This window comes from Nematolebias whitei, chromosome 6, assembly GCF_014905685.2.
Source record: "Nematolebias whitei isolate Nwh7 chromosome 6, NemWhi1, whole genome shotgun sequence".
Classification (NCBI taxonomy): Eukaryota; Metazoa; Chordata; class Actinopteri; order Cyprinodontiformes; family Rivulidae; genus Nematolebias; species Nematolebias whitei.
The window spans coordinates 27,337,652-27,359,625 of record NC_056503.1 but is presented as its reverse complement, the minus strand read 5'-3'; the positions used below and the strand labels follow the sequence as shown (position 1 = coordinate 27,359,625).

Sequence of the window (21,974 nt, the reverse complement as noted above, 5' to 3'; positions counted from 1 at the left end):
ATGGATGGATGGATGGATGGATGGATGGATGGATGGATGGATGGATGGCATATACAGTAGTTTCAGTCACCCATGCCAGCACATCACATCTTTCTAAATAAAGTAAACTTTAAATGCATCTCTGTGATACACACCAAGTTTCTTTCGGTCCAAATCAGAACAAAGACAAAGAATGCTGGTAGCAACATTCAATTTGAACATTTTAATTTTCTCCTTTAAAATAAACAACAGTTATTAGGTGGCTAGTATCTGGTACTGTTGGGACTAAACTGCAGCATTTCCTAACAGTAATGGATAAAGCTGTGAAAATACAGAAAAACTAATGAGAACATGTCAGCAGATGATGCTGTGAGAGAAAACAACACATTACTACCAAAAGCCTTAACAAAAGTAGGAGTGCCTGTTTATTTGTTGACCAGACAGAATAAAGATGTTTTTTGTTTGTTTTGTTTTAACGTGTGCACGATGTTACGGAGACCTTGTAGGATTTTTCCATTGCAGCTGTTCAGATAAGGGCGTACAGCTGGGAGATGTTCAGCTGGAGGTGTGAGTTCACAGCTCGAGACATGAGACAAGGTGTGTCCCCTCTGCCCACTGTCGGTGTGTTTTCTTTACAACACGCTGAGAATGATGAATGAGGCTACTCAGGGTTCTTGAGTTCACGTCTTTACCGCATTTATCTGAACATACCCACAGATGTAAGAACAACTGAAAGCCCTGACCTCTATAAAGACCATTATCGCTCACACATAAAAGACAAAGATGGGGAATAATGTTTTTTTTTTCTCACGATCCTCTGTTTTTAAGTGAACGTGTGTGTGACTTTCATCAAAATATCACATGCACAGCTTCATGAATTTTAATGAAACTTTCATAACATAATCACTGGATGAGCATCTACAATTCCTCAACATTTGGAGTCAACTTGATTCAAGATGGCTGTCACAGCAAACTGACCTTAAAAACGCCAAGATGGCTATTATTCAGTCAATTTTGCAGATATTGACCTGAAATTTGGTGTGGTAGTAGCTGAGACTAATCTAAAACAAAAAAAAATAAATAATTTGGAGCGCTAACTGATTGCACAAGCTCTTTTATGTTGCCATGGCATGACATTGTGCAGTACAGCTTTTTAAAGGTTTAACCAAAACAGCTTTGTCCTTAAGTAAAATAAAGTGCTATGTGTTATCATTGTATGCTCCCATACAATGAAGAAATTGGTTCTCTGCATTTATCAATCAATCAACCTTTATTTATACAGGTAAATCCCATTGAGCCTCGAGGACTCATTTACAAGAGAGACCTGATTTCAACAAAGAAAGATGACAACAATGGACAACAGCAACAACAATAAGCAGTTATAAAAACTCATACTACAGTTTTTTTTGTTTTGTTTTTTTTTTAACAAATAGGATGGCTAAAAGGAAAAAGGTAACAAAACCAAAAAAACAGCTAGATTCCAAGACAAATGTATAAAACTAAAAACAGGAACATGTCTGCATTGGTCCCTGCCAGGTGTCCAACAGATTCTTAAAGCCACTTAGAGAGGTCAAGGTCGAGAGCTTCAAATCTTTTTGTAAGATATTCCAGGAAACAGGAGCGGAGTAGGAGAAGGCCCTTTTGCCAAGTTCAGTCCTCACTGAGGGAACACTGCAGGTAATAATGTCCTGAGAGCGCACGCTGTAGCTGCACTCACGCAGAGACATGTAGGAGGAGATGTATGAAGGCAGCAGACCAAGAAGTGATTTAAAGATGAAAATGTACCAGTGAGAGAGTCTGCGTGAAGTTAATGATGTCCAGTTAACCAATGAATACAGGGTGCAGTGGTGGGTACGATAATCACAGCCAGTTATGAATCTTAGTGCACCATGATAGACAGCATCCAACATCTGCAGGGTTCTTGTAGGAGCGTTCATGTAAATAATATCACCAAAATCAATTGAGGGAAGGAAAGTCACAGATACAAGGCGTTTTCTAGCATTCAGGGTTAGAAAACGCCTTGTATCTGTGACTTTCCTTCCCTTCCCTTTTAACCCATCACACCTGGGATACACCCAGGTGTATCTCTGCACCCCCCCCCCCCCCACCCATCTCCTTTCTCAACGTAAGCTGATCTTGGTCTGAAAGGCGGCGGGCAAGCACAAAAAAAACTGTGCATGAAGTTTGAATAATTTAAGCCGATATGAATCATTCATTTACCTGTAAATTCCTGGAACAGGTCACATTAAAACTGAGGACAAGAGGAAGCACGAGCAGACAGACTTTAAAACAACATGCACGTTTCCCCCTCTGCTTCTTCTCTGTGTCACAGATTTAGATAAGTGTGTGCGCGTCCATCTATCTCCTGTGCACTCGCTCACGCTGTGACCGCTTTCTGCACGGTGAATCTCACCAGTGACAGAAGCCATCTTCATTGTTGCGCCTCAGCTTCCTGTCCCCTCAAGCAAAGCTGGTTGACAGCATCGCAAATATTCCCAAGTCTGGCAGTGTAGAAAAAAATGAAGCCCGTATCTGTCGGAGTGACACATCTTTATCTTCATCATTTTCAAGTCCCTTTTTTATTCCTTACGTTGTCCTGGTGCATTTTTTTTATTTTTATTTACAAAAACACAAGAAGAAAACACATTTTTCTTTTTGAAATGATCCTCGTAGAGTTGTTTTTTGTTCCTTGCTGACATCAAGCTGACTGTGAGCCGGTGGCAGATTTGCACACAGAGGTTAACAGCATGAAATGAACCATGATGCCAGGTGCAGTGGAGGATAAGAGAGCCAAGCAGCATTTGTGTGTTGTGGCGATGCAACTCCCAGGCTTCACAAGTCAAGCAATGCTTTGTAATCCCTCACTCGATTACCTCTGTCAGTCAGCTGAAAGGACAGCTGAAAGACTGGAGCTGCATCTGTTTATTTTTAAAATGTTTGCTGCTCCGCTCTCTTTTCCTCCAAACGAGCTCGCCTTGGCTTAAGCTCAAGAAGATGCCCACGCCCAAATGGCAAATTTGGACGGGAATCTTTCACATTACTTGAGGCGCTGCTGCTATGGCAAATTGGTTTTGCGGACAGCAAAATCAACCTTTCTCAATTCCATTATCTGAATTAGACCAACTCTTCGGTTTGAGATCTACTGGTGGTGGAGAAAAAGAAATATTACACTTTGGTCTCATGCAGCTCTTATGTTTCCATCAGGTTGACTCATCTTGTAATAGGAGCACCGGGCAACTAATTTTCTGGCACGCTACATGAGGCCGGTGTGACGTTTGTATGTTAAATGAGAACAAAGAGTTCAGTTTTAAAACTTTAGGACAAAGTTATGATTTACAACCTTCTATTTCCAGGACAATCTAGTCAATTAGTTAATATGACAGCACATTTTAATTGTTTGTTTTTTTAGGCTCATGAGAATGTGAAACTTTTTTTTTAGTTTCAACTGTTGTGGTCTTGTGTTGTAGTTTTCACATTGTGGAGAGGTCGTGAAAAGTTAATATCTTACCCGTTAGTGCTTTGAATGACCTCAGACTATAAAAAACAGGTTATAATTCTGTCCAAATTGACAAACTAACAGTTAGTTCGAGTGGCTACAAAAAGTTTTAAAGCAACTCCAGTCTTGACATTTTTACTGTGGTTCATGCAAACATCATTTTATAAACCTTCACATCACTATCAGTTGTCTATTTCATGGTTATTTCAGCAGAAGTATTGTGACAGTCATGTGATAGTAATGCTATTTGTGCTATCTAGAGTACATCATTTTATTTATTTATTTGAAATAACTAATGGGAAATTGACAACAATGTACACGTTTTAAAAATACCATTCACATGATCCCTATGATTTTTTTTTTACAGTGGATGGCAGCAATTTTTTTTTTTTTCACAAAAAACAAAACATATGAGAAGAAAGTATTGTTGCTGTGGCCAGCTGACAGGAAAACAAACAGCTGTGTCTTTAGCTGTTTAAACAGCAGTGCTGTAAAAAATTATCAGCAGTTAATGAAAACACATTTAATAAACGTTAACATTTTCTTTTATGAAATCTGTTTCCACATAATGAATCTACTTTTTGCTTTGTTTCTACGTCCACTTTTTAGCTGTTGGTCTGCTACTTTTAGTGTTCATCCAGTATTTTTGTTATCTTTAGTTTTTAGTTATTTTTCTACTTGTAGCTATTGTTTATTTAAATGAACTACTTGCTTTGTTCTACTTTTAGTTATCGATAAACTATCGTTCAGCTTCTAGCTAGCATTTTGCTACATCTGGCTTGCATTTTGCTACTTTTACGTTCTAGCTATTCTTTTCTAGATTTTAGCTTTTAGCGATTGTTCTACGTTTAGCTATCATTTAGCTTCTTTCAGCTTTTAGCTAGCATTTTGCTACATTTGGCTAGCATTTCACTACTTTTGCGTTCTAACTATTCTTTTCTAGATATTAGCTTTTAGCTATTGCTCTACCTTTAGCTCTCATTTAGCTTATTTCAGCTTTTAGCTAGAATTTTGCTAAATCTGTCTAGCATTTCACTACTTTTACATTCTAGTTATTCTTTTGTAGTTTGGAGCTATATTTTATTGTTAGTTTTCACTTTTTTAGCTTTTATTGTTAGCTAGTGTTACATGCTACATCATTTTAAATATTTTAGCTATTGTTCTACTTTTAGCTCTCATTTAGTTTCTTTCAGCTTTTAGCTAGAATTTTACTACATCTGGCTAGCATTTCGCTACTTTTACGTTCTAGCTATTGTTTTGTAGCTATTAGCTATTCTATTGCTAGTTTTCTTTTTTTTTAAATTTTTTTTTAGCTTTTCTTGTTAGTTAGTGTTATGCTACATCATTTGTGACCCATCATCATCATGTGGCCCACTAACACAGAACTAATTAAATGACTCTACCAGACCTGACAGATGAGGCACACACATTTATTTACGATTTTAATGCATTTTCTATTTTTACTTTTTTTTTGTTCAAAATTCATTAATTCCATTCAACCTTTATTTATACAGGTTAGTCTCTTGAGTCACGAGGACTCATTTACTAGAGAGACCTGTTCAATTTGTTCCTTCCTTATAGAGGAAGTTTCACTGACGGGAAACGTCAATCATCAATCTGCGTTGGATTACTGTGGAGGGACCCGGATGTGTGACACAAAAAACTGAATTCTGAAATTGAAACTGAATTATAAAACTGCATTTTCAAAGCAAATGAATTCAGTTTCAAATCACTAAATTCAGTTTCAATTTAGTGAAATTCATTTTCAAAACAGCAATTCAAATTCAGTGATGGCTTAAGATTCAGCCCAGATCAAACCACTTCCTGTGCCGTGCTCTCTAAAATGCATTGACTCAAGTGTTCACTTCTGTTGGTAAACATACGTTTAACAACTCATGAAAATGCACAAGAACGCAGGAAATGGCCTCTGTTTTATTCAACATTTTCTGGGGGAAGACCCCCAGACGCACCGCACCAGTGTGCCCCCCCCGCATTACAAATGTTTCTGACACCAATGCTACTACTTTTACTTTGTTACTCTTAAGAAATGTGCGTGGAAAGATACATTCCTGCTGCTACACTTGATTTTTATTGTTTAAACATGAATAAATATGTAAAAATAAATGAAACCGTAACTGTCCCCGGTTTTAATTTCATCTTGATAATAGTTTATTTTTTTGTCTCCGAGCTGAAAATGTCCCCAGATTTAATTTCAGAAATGTAGTCATCTTAATCTACATTGCCCTGAGGAGCAGATGGTGGGGGTTGAGGGCCTTGTTCAAGGGCGGAGCAAATGAGGGTGGAGGCTGGTGTGGGTGCTTCACCTATCCCACCCACATTTTGATGATGCAGGTTCCGAGGGTTGAACTGGCGACCTTCCGATCACAGGCCCACCTTCTCTAACCTCTGCGCCACCACTCCCCCAAGCTTCTGCTTTGCTCATTTTAACTTTAACAACTCAAACTCAGTTCTGTGTCAAACATGTCCGTGTCCAAATGTCCCCTTCGTACCACGCTAACAGGACTTAATCTGTAAACCGATCGATGCCGGAACGCAAAGAGTGGGAAGGCCGGGTCCTGGGGGACGCGCATGCTCAGAGAAGAACCGGACAAGTTGTTTAATGATATAAATTTGTTAGCAAATAATAGAGTCTGGACATTTATTAAACACAAACAATCAAACATCAAAATTGTGACTTTGACAAACTCATGGATAAAACTAAAACATTTTGTTAAAGTGAAAGAGGAAAAGCGGGGCAGGTATCGCTCTCGCTTTGAGTTTATACTCTTTGCTGCATGCTGTGGGTGACAGAGCGTCGTAAAAACAGCAGCGAAGTTGTTGGAGTTATTTATTTATTGTCTCAGCAGCAGAGGGGAGCATATTTGTTCACAACTTTATTATTCGTAAGCCCGAGAGTTGCCGGATCCAAGCAAACAGTTGCTGGAACGCACCCTGTCAAAATAAGACCGTTCCCGGATCTTGTTCCGGCAGGATCCGGCTCAAACTAAGCACTGTTACTGCTAGCATCACTCAGCTCTCTGTGAATAGCAAGCGGCCATCACTGATGGTCCTCCTTTATCATGTGAACAGCTAGTTCTGGCTGTCAACAACAAACTGGGGCTGTTTATAAGGCTGAGTTTAGTGCAGCTCCTCAGACTGAAGAAGTCTTCTGGATTAAAGACAACGCGTTTCAACAAAATTGTTATTAGTTTGAATCTGTCCTAATCGGACCTAATTTAACTTTGTTAGATTACCTGGATTATTGAGCATGCGCTCAGTTCCAGCTTCTTCAGCAAACTTACCGAGCACTTAACGCTTTTCACTGAACCCCCACCAGGAACGTGGGAAGTGTCCAGTTAATGACGAGATGCAGATTTACCTTCAAGACATTCCTCGTGATCTTCCCGAAGGAGTTGGGCACGATGAGCAGCACGGGACTGGTGGAGTGACTGGAGGTCCTGCGTCTCCGGTGGTAGGACGGCACTGCCCAGTCCAGAGACACCAGCCCGTCGTCGCTCAGCTGCAGGTTGTCTCGCACGAACTGGAGCGCGCTTTCGTGGGGCCAGCACGCCTCGTGCACAGTCTGGAGCACGGCGCTGGCTCGCCACGTCCAGCCCACGCAGGGCGAGTAGTTGGAGAAAGTCCTGCAGTGTTTCTGGAGGTACTTGGCCAGCGCGGACGGTTTGCAGATGAGCGCAGCGTGTGCTTTCCTGTCCTCCCCCCCGGTCCCGTCCCCCTCAGCCCGCTGGGACAAACCGGCTCTGGGAAGCAGAACCTCCGGCTGACACTCGGTACCAAAACATCTGGCGCGTGGCCATACCAGGACCACCAAGATCACAAGAATACAAGAAGCAACAAGCCATTCCAGCATTGGCACGGCTCGGTGGAGGCGCTACAGCTCAACTTGACTGTTTGTCTCCTCTGCACGGAGGGCAGACATTAATGTTGTCATTCTCACACGTCCCCGGTCTGGAGTCCCTCCGGTGGCAGCAGACCCGTCAGCACGCTTCCATCCCTGCGCGCACCGCAACCCCGTCACCATTTCACGCAAACTGCGAGAGCAGACTGGCAGCTTCCACCAAGCAGCTGGGCGCGCGAGCGAGGAAGCGCGCAGCGCGTTGGTAACGCCCCCCCCCCCCCCCCCCCCTTCAACAGGTACTTTCAGATGATGCTGTGCAGTTTTCCCAAACCATGCACTGAAGATGAGCAATTTGTTTCGACAGTAGATGATGCAGATACTCTGAAATTTAACCCCCCCCCCCCCCCCCAATAATCAAAGTTCATGCTCAATAATCAGGTAAACATCCAACAAAGTTAAGTCAGGTCCTCTGGACGGTTTCTTTGTGTTGAAAAAGTTTTGTCTGTCATCCAAATGACTTTGTCAGTCCCAGGAGCCACAACAAAGTCAGTCCCACGAGCAGCACAACCAGTTTGATGGAGATGGTTTCTGGAGTCCGCCCTCTCCCCCGCTGACTGGTCTGAGGCAGCCATAACCAAAGTGGTTCAAATCTGAACCACTGAAGACTGAAGAAGTCTTCTGGATGAAACATTAAACGTTTCAACACAAATAAACCGTCCAGAGGACCTGACTGAACTTGACTAAGTAATGTTAGTTTGAAGTGGCAACGTTCTGAATGCTTGCATCATTAACTCCAACGTTCAGCCAGTGGACTCAGCCTCTTCCTCAACTGATTAAAGTTCAAAACAAATAAAATGTCTTTGCTCATAAAGATAGGGTAAATTATCTGAAAGGGTGCTGGCCTAACTTATTTTTGTCACATTTGTACGTTCTGGGGAAAGGTTGTTACAATTACTATCTTACCTTTTTGTTGTTTTGCTTTTTGTTTTTTGAATATCCAGAGGACCAGATTTAACTTTTTTAGATACTATCTTACCTGTTTGAGCAAACCTCAGTTTGGAGGCAAGGGGAGTAGTTTTAGGATATTTTGCTAGTCTGAATTGTATAAACTTTTACATGAGCATTACTTACGCATTACAAGGTTATTGACGCAGCATTCTTTGGTTGTTGGCTAGCACAAAAAGCAGCAGCAGCTGTTAGCTATAGCGCTTCTGGTGGAGCCTGTCTCTGGAAGTAAAATCACAATATTTCTGCTGGAATAAACAAATTATGTGACATGGATGAATTCACTTGTTTAGGAAGCAACAATCCACTTTAGTTTTGTCTGCTTTTGGACTAGTCGGTCCAGTGAAAATCAAGCTGTTTTCACAGAACTGGTTTGGTAATTGGTTTAAATCATATTTATTTTATAGATTCCAATTTGTAAATATAAATAATGAATCTTCATCATACAACAAAGGTAGTCATGGAGTTCCTCAGGGTTCAGTGCTTGGACCAATACTCTTTACCTTGTATAGGCTTCCATTAGGTAATGTTATTAAACAGCATGGGATGAATTTTCATTGTTATGCTGATGATACACAATTATATCTGTCCATGAAACCCAATGAATCCAATCAGCTACTCAGACTACAAGCATGTCTTAAAGACATAAAAATCTGGATGACACAAAATTTTCTGCTTTTGAACACAGACAAGACTGAGGTGTTAGTTTTTGGACGCAAGCATTTTAGGAATAAATGTTTCAGTCTTTCTCTCACTTTAGATGACATTAATCTGTCCTCCAGCTCTAATGTTAAACATATTGGTGTTATTTTGATCAGGAAATGTATTTTATCCCCCACCTTAAAACTGTTACTAGAACCACCTTCTTCCATCTGCGTAAATCACTAAAATTAGAAACATCTTGTCTAAAAATGATGCAGAAAAACTGGTTCATGCATTTGTCACGTCTAGACTGGACTATTGCAATGGTTTATTATCTGGGTGTACAAATAATTCTTTAAAACATCTTCAGTTGATCCAAAATGCTGCTGCCAGAGTCTTAACTGGAGGAATTATCAAAAAAGAAAGTCTTAAGCCCTAAAACTGGACAATGTGTCAGCTTTACAGACAGAAACTGGAAGTTGGTTCCACAAGAGAGGAGCCTGATAACTGAAAGATCTTCCTCCCATTCTGCTTTTGGAAACTCTAGGAACCACAAGTAAGCCTGCAATCTGAGAGTAAAGTGCTCTGTTAGGAAAATATGGAACAATAAGATCTCAAATACAAGATGGAGCTAGGTTGTTGAGGTATTTGTAGGTTAGAAGTAAAAATTTGAATTATTTTCCGGATTTGACAGGGAGCCAATGGAGAGAAGCTAAAACTGGAGAGATATGATCTCTCCCACTAATTCTATAGTTAGGGTTGGCTTGTTATGCTGCCTTAAGCTTTGACTAGTAGAGGACAAATTGACCACGTTTCCCTAAATGAATTGTTAAAATTGAATAGTTTTCAATTTATATAATTTCTATCTTAACGTGATTCTTAACCTGCCATTGTGTATCTGTTCCTACCAAACCCAGCTGGTCGAAGCAGATGACCGCTTGTCCTGAGCCTGGTTCTGCTATAAGTTCCTTCCTCATGAGGGAGTTTTTCCTTTCCACTGTCGCCTTCATGCTTGTTCAATATGAGAGTTCTGTGATGGAGTTAAACTCAGATCACTCTGCTCCTCAGATAAATAATGTTAAATTATTATTTTTATATACAAATGTTTCTGTTCAGTGCCCAGAGATGACTTCTCTTGTGACTTGGCGCTATATAAGTAAACTGAATTGAATTGAACACATCAAGCATAGCCTGCAACATCCCATTGCTGTCATTATTATTTCTGGAGCAACCCAGGTGGCTGTTGCATTATCAAGCCGCCAACATAACCGTCAACATGAGGATGAAGACAGAAACTTTATTGTTCATGTTTTTCTCGGCTGTCATGCCTGTGATGTGAATTATTTCACCTGTCTGCTAAGATCCACCGCTCCTGTTGTTTGCTCTCAAACGGTTGCTTGTAAAGACACAGAACATCACAAATTATGTTTCTGACTGAAGCAAATAAAGGATGTAATGTATTGATGTCAGATAATCTGTGCCCAGCCCATTGTGGGATTTAGAACGGAACACGTCCGACACAGCTCCGCTCCATGCCTGCTTTGGTTTTGCAACGCAGATTACATGGGACGTGGCTCAAGTGACGGTTTATGAGCAGGCAGCTTAAAGAGAGGCTTGTTTTTGTGGTTAAAATGCAGAACTGTTTTGCAAACTGTTTTCTTCAAAGTGAGGTCTGTCAAATAGTTGTCCAAAAGAATGAATAATTACTAATAATTCTTCTGATTCTCCCTTTAGGTTGGTTCAACATGACATTACATTATGAGTTGATTTTAATCAGGCTTGATTAAATATCTTAAAGTGAAATTCTTAACATTTTAAGTTGCATAGACAATTTGTAAGAACCTACTGTAACAGGTTTAGGAATGTTCAGGCTGACATGCTACTAGACATTTACTTACTTGGGTCTAAGTCAAGTCTAAATTCCTTCTAAATTAATTTGGCTCCATAAACCCATTGTGACCTTGCACTTTTAATCTATTGAGAGCACAGAAATGAATAAAGCTCTATTCTATAGGTTATGAAATTTGTTCGGTGCAGACTATGCAAAGTAATGTAAGTTGTAACGTGCCGAGCAAGTCTTCTGTACCAGCTGCAGGTGAGAGAAAGCAGACACGATTCTTTATACTCATTAAAGTGCACTTTTGCACACAGTTACTTCAAACTGAAGAGCATTTATGGCGGGCAACAATCTTTCTCCCACTTTAGCATCCTCTGTAAACTATAACTGTTCCACAAATATAAAGATTATTTTAAAATGAACGATTGTTGATGATCAGAATGAAACAGTTTAAGCACCAAACTTTATTTGTAAAGCACTTTAAAACACCACAGAGGAGCACAGTGCTGCACAGTCAACAACATGCTATATGAAATACAAGTAAACCCAGGTAATAAAAACAGTAAGATATAAATTCAGATCAAACTATAAAATTAGACCAAATCTACTCTTCATAAAGAGTTAAAAACGAACAAAAAGATGGGCATTTTAAGAGGACTTTTAAAAGCAGACAAAGAAGAGGCTTGTTTCAGATGGAGGGGCAGCTCATTTCACAAGTTAGAAGCTGCTGAAGCAAAAGAACGATGCCTCCTCTGAGCCTACGTCTAGTTTTAGGGACATTCAGGAGCTACTTACTGCTCAGGTGATCTGAAGTCAGTGGTTGGGGTTGTTCGGATGCTGCATTTCAGAAAGGTAGGATGGGTTCAAGCCATTCATAGATTTAAAAAACAAATCAATCCTAAAATATTCACACAGCCAGTGGAGTGAGGATTAAACAGGGAATATGTGCTCACGTTTACATGTGAAAAAAATAAAATGAATTAGTATGCCTCTTTTGTGACTGTCTGTTGTTGTCATGGTTACTCATTGTTGTCATCACTCTTTTTTAAGAAATCAGGTCTCTCTTGTAAATGAGTCTCTGAGGCTCAATGGGATTAACCTGTCTAAATAAAGGTTGAATGAAAGTTAAAAGTTGCACAGCAACATTTTGTACCGAATGCAGTCAGGCAATGGAGGACTCATTGAACTCCCAATAAAGTGTGTTACAGTTATTCAGCCAAGTGGTGAGAAAGGCATGGATTAATGTCTCAAAGTGTTTTCTTGGAAGGATGGGTTTTATCTTGGCAGCTGCCTCAAATGATAAAAACTTGTTTTACAGACTGACCTGACCTGTCTGTCTTGCTCCGTATCAAATTCAACCCCCAAATTCCTCAGTCAGATTGCTATACTGGGCCAAGGAACCTGAAACTACAGGAAAGAGCCTAGTCGTGCCTTCACAAACCATCACATCAGTTTTGGTTTAATTAAAATTCAAAACGTTAAGTGCCATCCAGGTCTTTATGTACTCAAGACACATAAGAAGTGGATCAATAGATTATGCATCTGAATTTTAAAGAGGGTCATCAATCTGACTGTTATCTATTAACCTTGATTTAACCAGGCAAATCCCACTGAGAGATCTCTTTTGCAAGGGAGGCCTGGACCTGAAGGCAGCCTAACATGCATGTTTTTGATCTGTGGGAGGAAACTGTAATACCTGGAGAAAACCCATGCAAGCAAGAGAAGAACATGCAAATTCCATATAGAAAGACCCCAGGTCCAACCGGGGATTGAACCCAGGACTTTCTTGCTGTGAGGCAACAGTACTAACCACTGAGCTGTCATGCTGCATACCAACGGAATAAAATACCATGTTTTCTAGGACCAAGTGGAGGTAGATAGAGATAGAACAAAAGAGGACATAAAAGTGAGCCTTGAGGGACTCCACAAGAAAGGAGAGGAGGATATTGAATCATCAAGATTAACACGTTTGGTTTGTCAAAAATGACCCAAACCATTGCGGAGCAATGCCCTCAATTCCCAGCCCATACCTAAAAGTATATAATTAAAAACACTTAAAATTAAATTCTGTGGAGAGTAAGAAAAATGGCATTGGAAAACCTTGAAAAAACCCTTTATGCAGTACTTTTAGTTTTAAGGGTCATGGTAGAAATAATAAATAAAACACTTTTAAATTATGGTACATTAAAACAATCTCAGAATACAAACTATTTCATAGTTCTGCCATGTGTTAGTCTATGGCATGTTGTCATGATTACTATATGGTATTTATTCAGAATTAGAATAACCATGTTTTTTGTGCCAAACGCAGATATGTGTAGTTTTTTTGGGCACATTGTGTAGAAATCTAGGAAACTAACAATAGTATCTTTGTTCTAGTGTTCTCAGCTACATCTTTCTAGTAGATTAAACTATTGTTTAAAAGCAGATAAAACTGTGGCCACAGGAACCAATCTCAGAACTTGCCAGAGATCAGCTGATGCACTATTAGACTGAAGGGCAGAAGTTTATATCATGCTAATATATTCTGACTAAATTAGCGTGAAATGAAGCACCAAGCATTATAATCTTCAGTCTCAGGTCGGCTGCCCTGTTTAGTTCATTGGGGTTCATAAATGTGGTTGAGTACTCATTCTGGGATGAAGGAGATGATGATTTACACCTCCCCACCCCCCCATCTCTTGTCCTGACTTCCCCTGCCTGTAGCATTTTTGTTGCCCTTTGTTAATTCCTAGTTGTTACAGATTTTGTTTGTGAACATTCAGATATTGAGTTGGAAGTCTTTGTTAGTCAGTTATGAACTTTCTCTCTGTCCCAGTACTCTTGTTCCTGGTTGTACGATAATGTTCCAGCAGATGATCTGTTCTCATCCATGATCATTGTGTTTCAGTCGCGCACACCTCAATAAAATGTCTGGGTCCCCCAACACCTGCTGAGGACTTTGTTATTCCAGGCAACACCCAAACCAGTATTCTTCCATTGTACTAAAACTCATAAAACTTTTCAGGAATTGTTTATGTGTGCTTTCTAAGAATTTGTTGCACATTACCTACAAAAGTCACTTTTGACCTGTTTTATTATTTTATGAGTTTTTTTTCTTATTATTATTTTTAAAATGTTTTTGTATTCTGGCCTTTGATGTATTGTCAGTGTTTCAAAAATGTCTTTGACTTCTCCTTTTTTGGGTGACCTCAACTCATTTTCTGTACTTCCATGTTTCTTCTATTCCTTAACAGATCATTGAGTGGATTGCTGCGTTTTTCACTTGTTCCTGCTCTGTACACGTCTAAATGTTGTAGAATATGTTTGTGTTTTATTATAAACAAGGAGCTTCAGTCGCAGTCATGGAAAAGAGGGTGAATGAATGAAGAAACTCCGTGCCTTTTCTTCATGAGGGGAGTGCTGGTGCAGAGGTTAGAGAAGGTGGGCCTGTGATCAGAAGGCCGCCTGTCCAACTCCCTGTAATAATAATAACAATAATAATAATAATAATAATAATAATGTGTATGTATTGTCATCATTGTATGTTCCCATACAATGGCAGAATTGGCTCTCTGCATTTAACCAACCCACAATGAGGCCGACAACATCAAAATGTTGGTGAGAAAGGTGAAACACCCACACCTGCCTCCGCCCTCATTTGTCCAACCCTTGGCTCCTGAACAATGCCCTTAACCCCCACCATCTACTCCCCTGGGTGTCCTAGATGGCAGCTCTCTGCTCCACACAGAGGGCTGTGATAGCTCGGTGGTCTGTGGTTGAGTCAGGAAGGGAATCCGGCATTGAGACAACTGCCAAGTCTTTGTGTAATTTAGTTCCCCTGAAGAAGGGAGCAGCCAAAAGAAGAAGAAGAAGAAAAAAATCTTGTCTTCAAGCCATGACCTTAAGCACTCTATTGTGCGGTTCACAGCTAATTATATAGGGGTTGAGATAAGAGTAATCTCCTTTCAAGATCTTAGTTCTGAACTGAACAAATGTAAAATGCTCTTTTCAGGTCGGAAGGTGAGTTTCTGCTTTAAGCAGAGGAGTTCAAGAATCTCAGTGTTTTGTTCATGAGTGAAGGCAGGATGGTCCAAGAGATGGACTGATGGATCTGAGCTTCATCTGCAATAAAAAGGGTACTGCTCCATCTGTTGGAGAGTTTGGCTGAAGGAGCTGAATCTACAGTCCCTCCTGGGTCTATTATCGATCCAATCTTAAATAACTAGACAGACGGAGTGCCTCATTTATCACGGGGGATCCGTACCCTGAAGTGTCACGATAAGTGAAAACCCACAAAGTAGTAGTATAGGTAGTAAGTAGCAGTTTATTCAGGCATTTTAAATCCTTCCCACGCTCTTGCAATAGTCTAAACAATGTTTCTAAACTCTAAACCAGAGGAAGTGGGGCCCGCAGGCCAATGTTGGCCCGCCAAGCTGTCCTTGTTACTATATTAAAATTTCCTTTGAAGAATCAATGTAAGTCACTCATTCCACCCATTGACTTTAACATTAGTTGGAAAAGTCGGCCAATTGACTATACCGTACATGGGATGGTGTATTTATGTTCAAATTATTGTTGCTGTTAAGTTGTGTTGTTGTTGGACATGCATTTTTTTTTACATTTTGCAGAACATATACATAAATATACTGAAATGACAAAATTTCATCATTTGTTTTAATTCTTATATATGACTTATTTGTTATATTTTGTGTTTTGTAATGTTCTTTATTTCTAATTGAAAGATAAATAGCAGAATCATAAATAAATGGACTTTACTTAAAGATGGATTTGCATTTCATGAATTATATGTTTGCATTTGGCCCACAGCCGTCTGATAGATTTTAAATTTGGCCCTCTCAGGGAATAAGTTGGGGCACCCCTGCTCTAAACACTCTAAAAAAGCACAGAATGTCATGATTTCAGGTCCCTGCCACGGCTGCACTCTGCCACCTGACAGCTCTCTCAGCCACGCCAACTTCTTCGCTGCAAAGCAGAGATCAGCTGATCAGCTGCAGGAGGGAGCTTCTCCCATAGCTGTGGGCTGCACACAGGTGCTAAATAATTTTAAATAATTTATTTTAAATAAAAATTTCATGCCGATCATGCGGCTCATCCATCAATCAGCCAATTGTGTGTCATGTCCAATCTTAATTTGAAAAACCACGATAGAGCAAGTCAGCGAAAAATGAATCGCGGAGTAGCGAGGGACTACTGTATTCTGGTTCTACAGAGATTCTGTTTGGACTTTGGATTTTCTGGCAGTTTTGTATTCATACTTTTAATTAACTATTATTAAAATCTCCAGTTTGCAGTTTATCTTCTTTCTGTCACATAATTCTGCAATTCAAGCTTTCATTTTTGTATCATCCCTTTACCAGCATGTACATCAGACATATGTTGCACTGTTGGCATTCATAGCTACTCACCAATCTAGCCAGAAAATAATCCAAAGAACTGGTAGAAAACATAAAAAAACAAAGTCAGACAGATCAGTTAAATCATCAGTTAAATCATAACCCAGTGTGATGTAGTTTGTTTGGCCAACAATAAATTTAGCAATTATTTCAATTTTCCATCCTTTTTTTCCAGTCACTAAACCATCTCTTAGAAAAATGTATTTTGGTATTTTTATTTTAAGGTATTTTATTTTCACTAAATTAGCTCCAATAAAAACAAAAGGTTTGAGTGAATAGTTTAACACATTTTTTAGACTAAAAGTACATACTTGAAGAAAAATCAAGTTTTAGTTTGTGTTCTTCATAATCAAACTGGCCAATATTTTTGTTTTCTTTGGTTATAAATAAAACAATATTTATAGTTTTCAAATAAAAAAAATATTTTGACTCAAGAGGTTTCATGTCCACACAAACTGTAGTTTAAATTGATGTAAGTGCTCAATGCTAAACCTATAATATTCTGCATAATGTGTAAATACAATTCAAATGTTGGATCTCAGTATATGACTGTTTTTATCACATGCATTTCATACATAGTTATTGCTTTTAAACACACCATGCAATGGATTTTAACCTGATATAAATGCTAAAGTTTCAGTACCGCTTTTGCTTTGACATTTGCATGAATTCACAATGTTGTACTTTTGTACCAAACTCATCTTTATGCTAATGTCTGCCTTTTCTTGCATGCTTAGAAGGATAATAAAAAGGGACAATAATATGAGATAGTGTTGAAGCTATCTTGATTCAGTATCTGCTCAGTAATTCCCAAAAGGTCACAAGAGAAGAAACATCAGTTTTAAAGGTACAACAGACAAATGTCCAAAAGAACCAGGCCATCTGCACAGCAGTAATACATTTTGTATTGATAGACTAAAAGCGAGCTGGCTAAAGAATCAATAAATCAACTTTAACTTCAGGAACAGGATGCAAGAATCACTTATTTACCAAAGGTTTGAACTGTACACGAAACAATGGTTGTACAAAAGCCACATGTTGAGTGAAATGCTTCTGATAAAATGTCACAATTTTTTTTCCACAAAACTAAACAAAGTCATCTTTGTCAAGTCTATTAGCATTTGACATCATGAGAACATAAAACTGGAGCCATTTGACCACAAACCAACAGCAGAACCCAGCAGCACGCCACCTTCCTAAGTAGATGAGTGCATTTTACCTTTCTTATTTCCAGTGATGATAGAAAATAGGAAACTACTGAATCCAAATGGTAGGTGCATATAAAAGGGCTCACGATGACACACAACTATCTGCAATCAAATACTGCAGTGCACCCCGCAGGAGTGCTGACACGATGAGAAAAAGTAGGCTACTAGGCCAAAATGAAGACACAGCCTGGAGATTGTCTTTAAGCTGAGATTCTGCCGATGTTTCCACGTCTTCACAGTGGAGGAATAAATACAATCAGCGCCATGCTGTAAATAAGACAATAAAAGATTTACAACAGACATAAAATGAATCAAAATGACATTATATAACAATAACGTATATGGCTTCACTGCTTTGTGCTTTCGTTTTAAAATCATATGAAAATTCAACCAATAAACAGGGGTAGTGCTAAGGTTTTTATTTCATGGGTTTGTTCTTCCACTGTGAACATGTTTGTCTTGTGCATAACCTGCTTCCATGAGTTCAAGCACAACAGACAAAAGTCCAGATGCCCACGACTAAATAGTATGATTGACAGCGGGCAACCAGAGAACTAACATTCTTATAAGCACTATGGGAACACTTTCAGTTTTAAATGTGCTATATAAATAAATCTGACTTGACTTGACATGTAACACTAAGGATTCTTTGGCTTTCCACAAAAGCGTCTTTAAACACACAAGAAAACATTTAGAGACAAAAATGAATCCCTGATTTCTCAAAACCCTTTTGTTACGATGACTCTCCCTTTTTTACATCAGCTACACAAAGTTAGTGTGAACTTCTCTCTAAGAATGTTAAATACAGAAAAAGCGCTCGTGAAGCTCAACTAACCCGACCTCTAAAAGCCCCTCTGATTGGGAAATGGGTCCAATGTGTCAGTACTTTTAATGGTAATGCAGTGTAATGTTTAACTAGAAGGGTCTGGACCAGCAGCAGACAAAATACTAAAACATTACTAGACCAGGATGTGACAACAGCACGATCAGAAACATAGCAGTTATTATGGACGCTCATAGAGCGTTATGAAACAGAGAGATTTAAGGGCTAACTCGCCTCAGAATAAACGAGATGCAGGCAGAAACAACTGTCAGGATGATGGGAAAATTGCAACCCAATTCATTGCACTTTGAAAAAAAATGAATCAAAGGCAACATTTTTGTGAATATTTCACACATATAAAAGCATAGTAAAATCCAGAAGTGTAATATTGATTGACCGCATTGATTCAAACACCAGGCAAAGCTCATTCCTCCCTGACACTCATTTGACGTAATACAGACACAGAGTTGATCCTGTAGATGGGCTGGCAGGTTTCCAGCAAGAACAAACCAGTTTAAATATCGAAAATTGATGTACCTTTTAAAATATGTGAAAGTAAACATAAACATAATAAGATTATACATTTACAGGCTATTGGCAACACTTTGTGAAGATTAAAATTATTCCACCAAAAAAACAAACAATAACTAAACTTTTTCTAATTGAAAGCAGGAAATACAATTGGCTGTTTTGTGCACGTCTTTTCCCAGATTCTCTGAGAATTCAGTTTCTGTCCGAATACAGTTCTAATCAGCGGCGAACCGTGACTATTAGAACTGGGCCTTTAGCTTGGATAAAATATGCAGTCATGCAATATGTACTGCTGGTTACTTAAAAAAATGTTGTGCTAATACACAACTTTTCATGGCAGCGCAAGGTGCATTCAAGGACAACATGTAAATTCAATAATTCACGCTCAAAATTTAACAGTAACCCACAGAACTTACTGTTTCTGTAAAATTTTAACGTGATGAAACCAAAATACACTACTTGAGTGGGATATTAAACCTTAATTTTTTTAGCAACTACAATTGGTTCACAGGTGATGGCAGGATGGTGCAGGAGACGGATCAACGAGCCGAGGCCTTGCCCTCAGAATGAGAGCTTTGCTCTGGCCTTTACTGGTGAGGAAGGAGTTGAGCTGAAAGTCCATCTAAATTCTAATTCTCACCTGCGTTCAGGGATTTCCTGTCCCCCTGGTCTAGGCACACCTTGTGATCCCACTGGAGGAGCTTTAGAGAGTGGCTGGGTGTGAAGGATGTCTGTTTCCTTCCAGAACCTGTTGCTTCTGTGTCCTAATCACAGATAAACAAACAAACAAAAAATAAATAAATACAGAGATAAAATGTTAAGGGGGAGTGGTGGTGCAGAGGTTAGAGAAGGTGGGTCTGTCATCGGAAGGTTGCTGGTTCAACTCCCCAAACCAGCAACATCAAAATGTGGGTAGGAAAGTTAAAACACCCACACCTGACTTCACCCTCATTCGCCCCACTCTGGGTCCTTCAGCAAGGCCCTCAATCTCCAACATCTGCTCACCGGGGTGCCTTACATAACAGCTCTCTGCTCCACACAGAGGGCTGTGGTTGTGTCAGGAAGAACATCTGGCATAAAAAACAATCTCCAAGTGTTCGTGCAAGTTAGTTCACTTTGGCGACCCCTGAAGAAGAGAGCAGTCGAGCAAAAACAACAAAAAACAAACACAAAAACCCCCATAAAATTGTATATGTTCTCTATTTGTTTATCCATCCATTACCTTTTACCTGCTTCTTCCATTTTGGGTCACAGGGGTCGTCTGTGCCCATGTCCAGCAATCACTGTGCGAGGGGCGAGGTACACCTTGGACAGGTCTCCAGTCCATCACAGGGACACATAGAGACAAACGAGACAAACAACCATTCGCTCTCTCACTCACACCTAGGGACAATTCAGTTACCAATCAGTCTAACATGCATGTTTTTGGTCTGTGGGAGGAAACTGGAGCACCTGGAGAAAACCCACGCATGCACGGAGAGAACATACAAACTCCACCCAGAAAGGCCCCCAGACCGGGATTTGAACTGGAGACCTGCTCGCTGAGAAGCAGCAGCTCTACCAGTTGATATTTGTTTATAATGTTGAAAATTACAACAATATAATATAAAATAAAAAAATGTAAAAACAACAAAGCCAAAAACACCTGGACTTCTATTCTGAAGCTGGAGAGGTTTCACTTCCAATCTGTGTCTTTATTTATCAACTCAAAATGTCTGGAGTTGCATTGATAAAGCTTCCCAGACGATAAATGAAACATCTTCAGCTTCAGAATAGAAGTCCAGTATATATATTTTTAATTTATTTTTATTTTATTTATTTTTTTATTTTTTATTTTTTTTGGGGGGGGACCATTTTTAAAATGTATTTATTATGACCTGGATGACTGAGAATCTTCATCAGCAACATTAAAGTGGATTTGTTTTAAAATGCTAGACTCATCTGCTGCTATCCTGACCTCACAGTCTTATCCTTATATCACGGCTGGAACAGTGGGTTGGGATCACAGGTGCTGCATTAGAATGGTTCCGCTCATACCTGAGTGGCAGGAGTTTTTGTGTCAAGGTTGGTAATAATGTATCTGCGTCATTACCTATTTCTTGCGGGGTCCCACAAGGTTCGATTCTTGGACCCCTTCTGTTCTCACTTTATTTGCTCCCACTGGGGTCCATCCTGAGGAAACATGGTCTTTCATTCCATTGTTATGCTGATGACTGTCAGATCTACCTGCCTGTGAAACCAGCAAGTGTTTGCTCCATTCACCCTCTGTTAAAATGTCTGGACGACATTAAGACCTGGATGGCTTCAAATTTCTTAAGTTTTAACAATGAGAAGACTGAAGTCATTGTCTTTAGCCCTAGCTCAACTGCCGCCACTGATCCTGTCAACCTGGACTCTATTCAGCCATATCTTAAGCAGTCTGGTAAAAATCTCAGGATAGTTTTAGACTCTGACTTCAAGTTTGACAAACAAATTAACTCTGTTCTGCAGAAAAGATTCTTCCAACTCAGACAGGTAGCTAAGCTCAAGCCAGTGTTGCCCAGACCCGACCTTGAGAAACTAGTCCACGCCTTTGTCACGACCCGATTGGACTATTGCAATGCACTCTATGCGGGATCAGCCAGGCCTCCATCTCACGTCTTCAGCTCGTCCAGAATGCTGCTGCTCGGCTTTTAACCAGAACTCGTAGGTCTGAACATATTACACCAGTTCTGTCCTCCCTTCACTGGCTCCCTGTTCGTACGAGGATAGTCTTTAAAATTCTCCTGTTGACCTTCAAATGCTTAAATGGCCTCGCACCCCTTTACCTCTCTGAGCTTCTGGAACCTTACTGTATGTTCCCTCTCGGGCCCTGAGATCATCCGATCAGCTGCTTTTGGCTGTTCCAAAAACAAGACTGAAGCTCAGAGGAGATCGGGCTTTTTCAGTCATGGGCCCCAAACTCTGGAACAACCTGCCCCCAAACATCAGGCAGGCCACCTCCATTCCTCACTTCAAATCCCTGCTTAAAACACATCTGTTCTCGCAGACATTTCACACAGTGTAAATTGATCTAGTGTTTTTTTTTGTTCTGTGACTCTATGTTTTAAATGCTTTTTATTAATTCTTCAGTTATTATTATTAGTGTATTGTATATATATATATATATATATATATATATATATATATTTCTCTTTAATTTTACTCCCATTAATTCTT

At 39.6% G+C, this 21,974-nt stretch overlaps 1 protein-coding gene across 1 annotated transcript in view; it reads right to left on the bottom strand.

Moving 5' to 3' along the window:
• Window positions 1-7,525, bottom strand: part of abhd15a (abhydrolase domain containing 15a) — a 20,399-nt gene extending 12,874 nt beyond the window's left edge. Inside the window, exon 1 of the mRNA XM_037678144.1 lies at window positions 6,855-7,525. Coding sequence (XP_037534072.1) covers window positions 6,855-7,346 — 492 coding nt within the window. The 5' untranslated portion in view covers window positions 7,347-7,525. The remainder of the gene's footprint in view (window positions 1-6,854) is intronic.
• Between the last annotated feature and the right edge of the window lie 14,449 nt (window positions 7,526-21,974).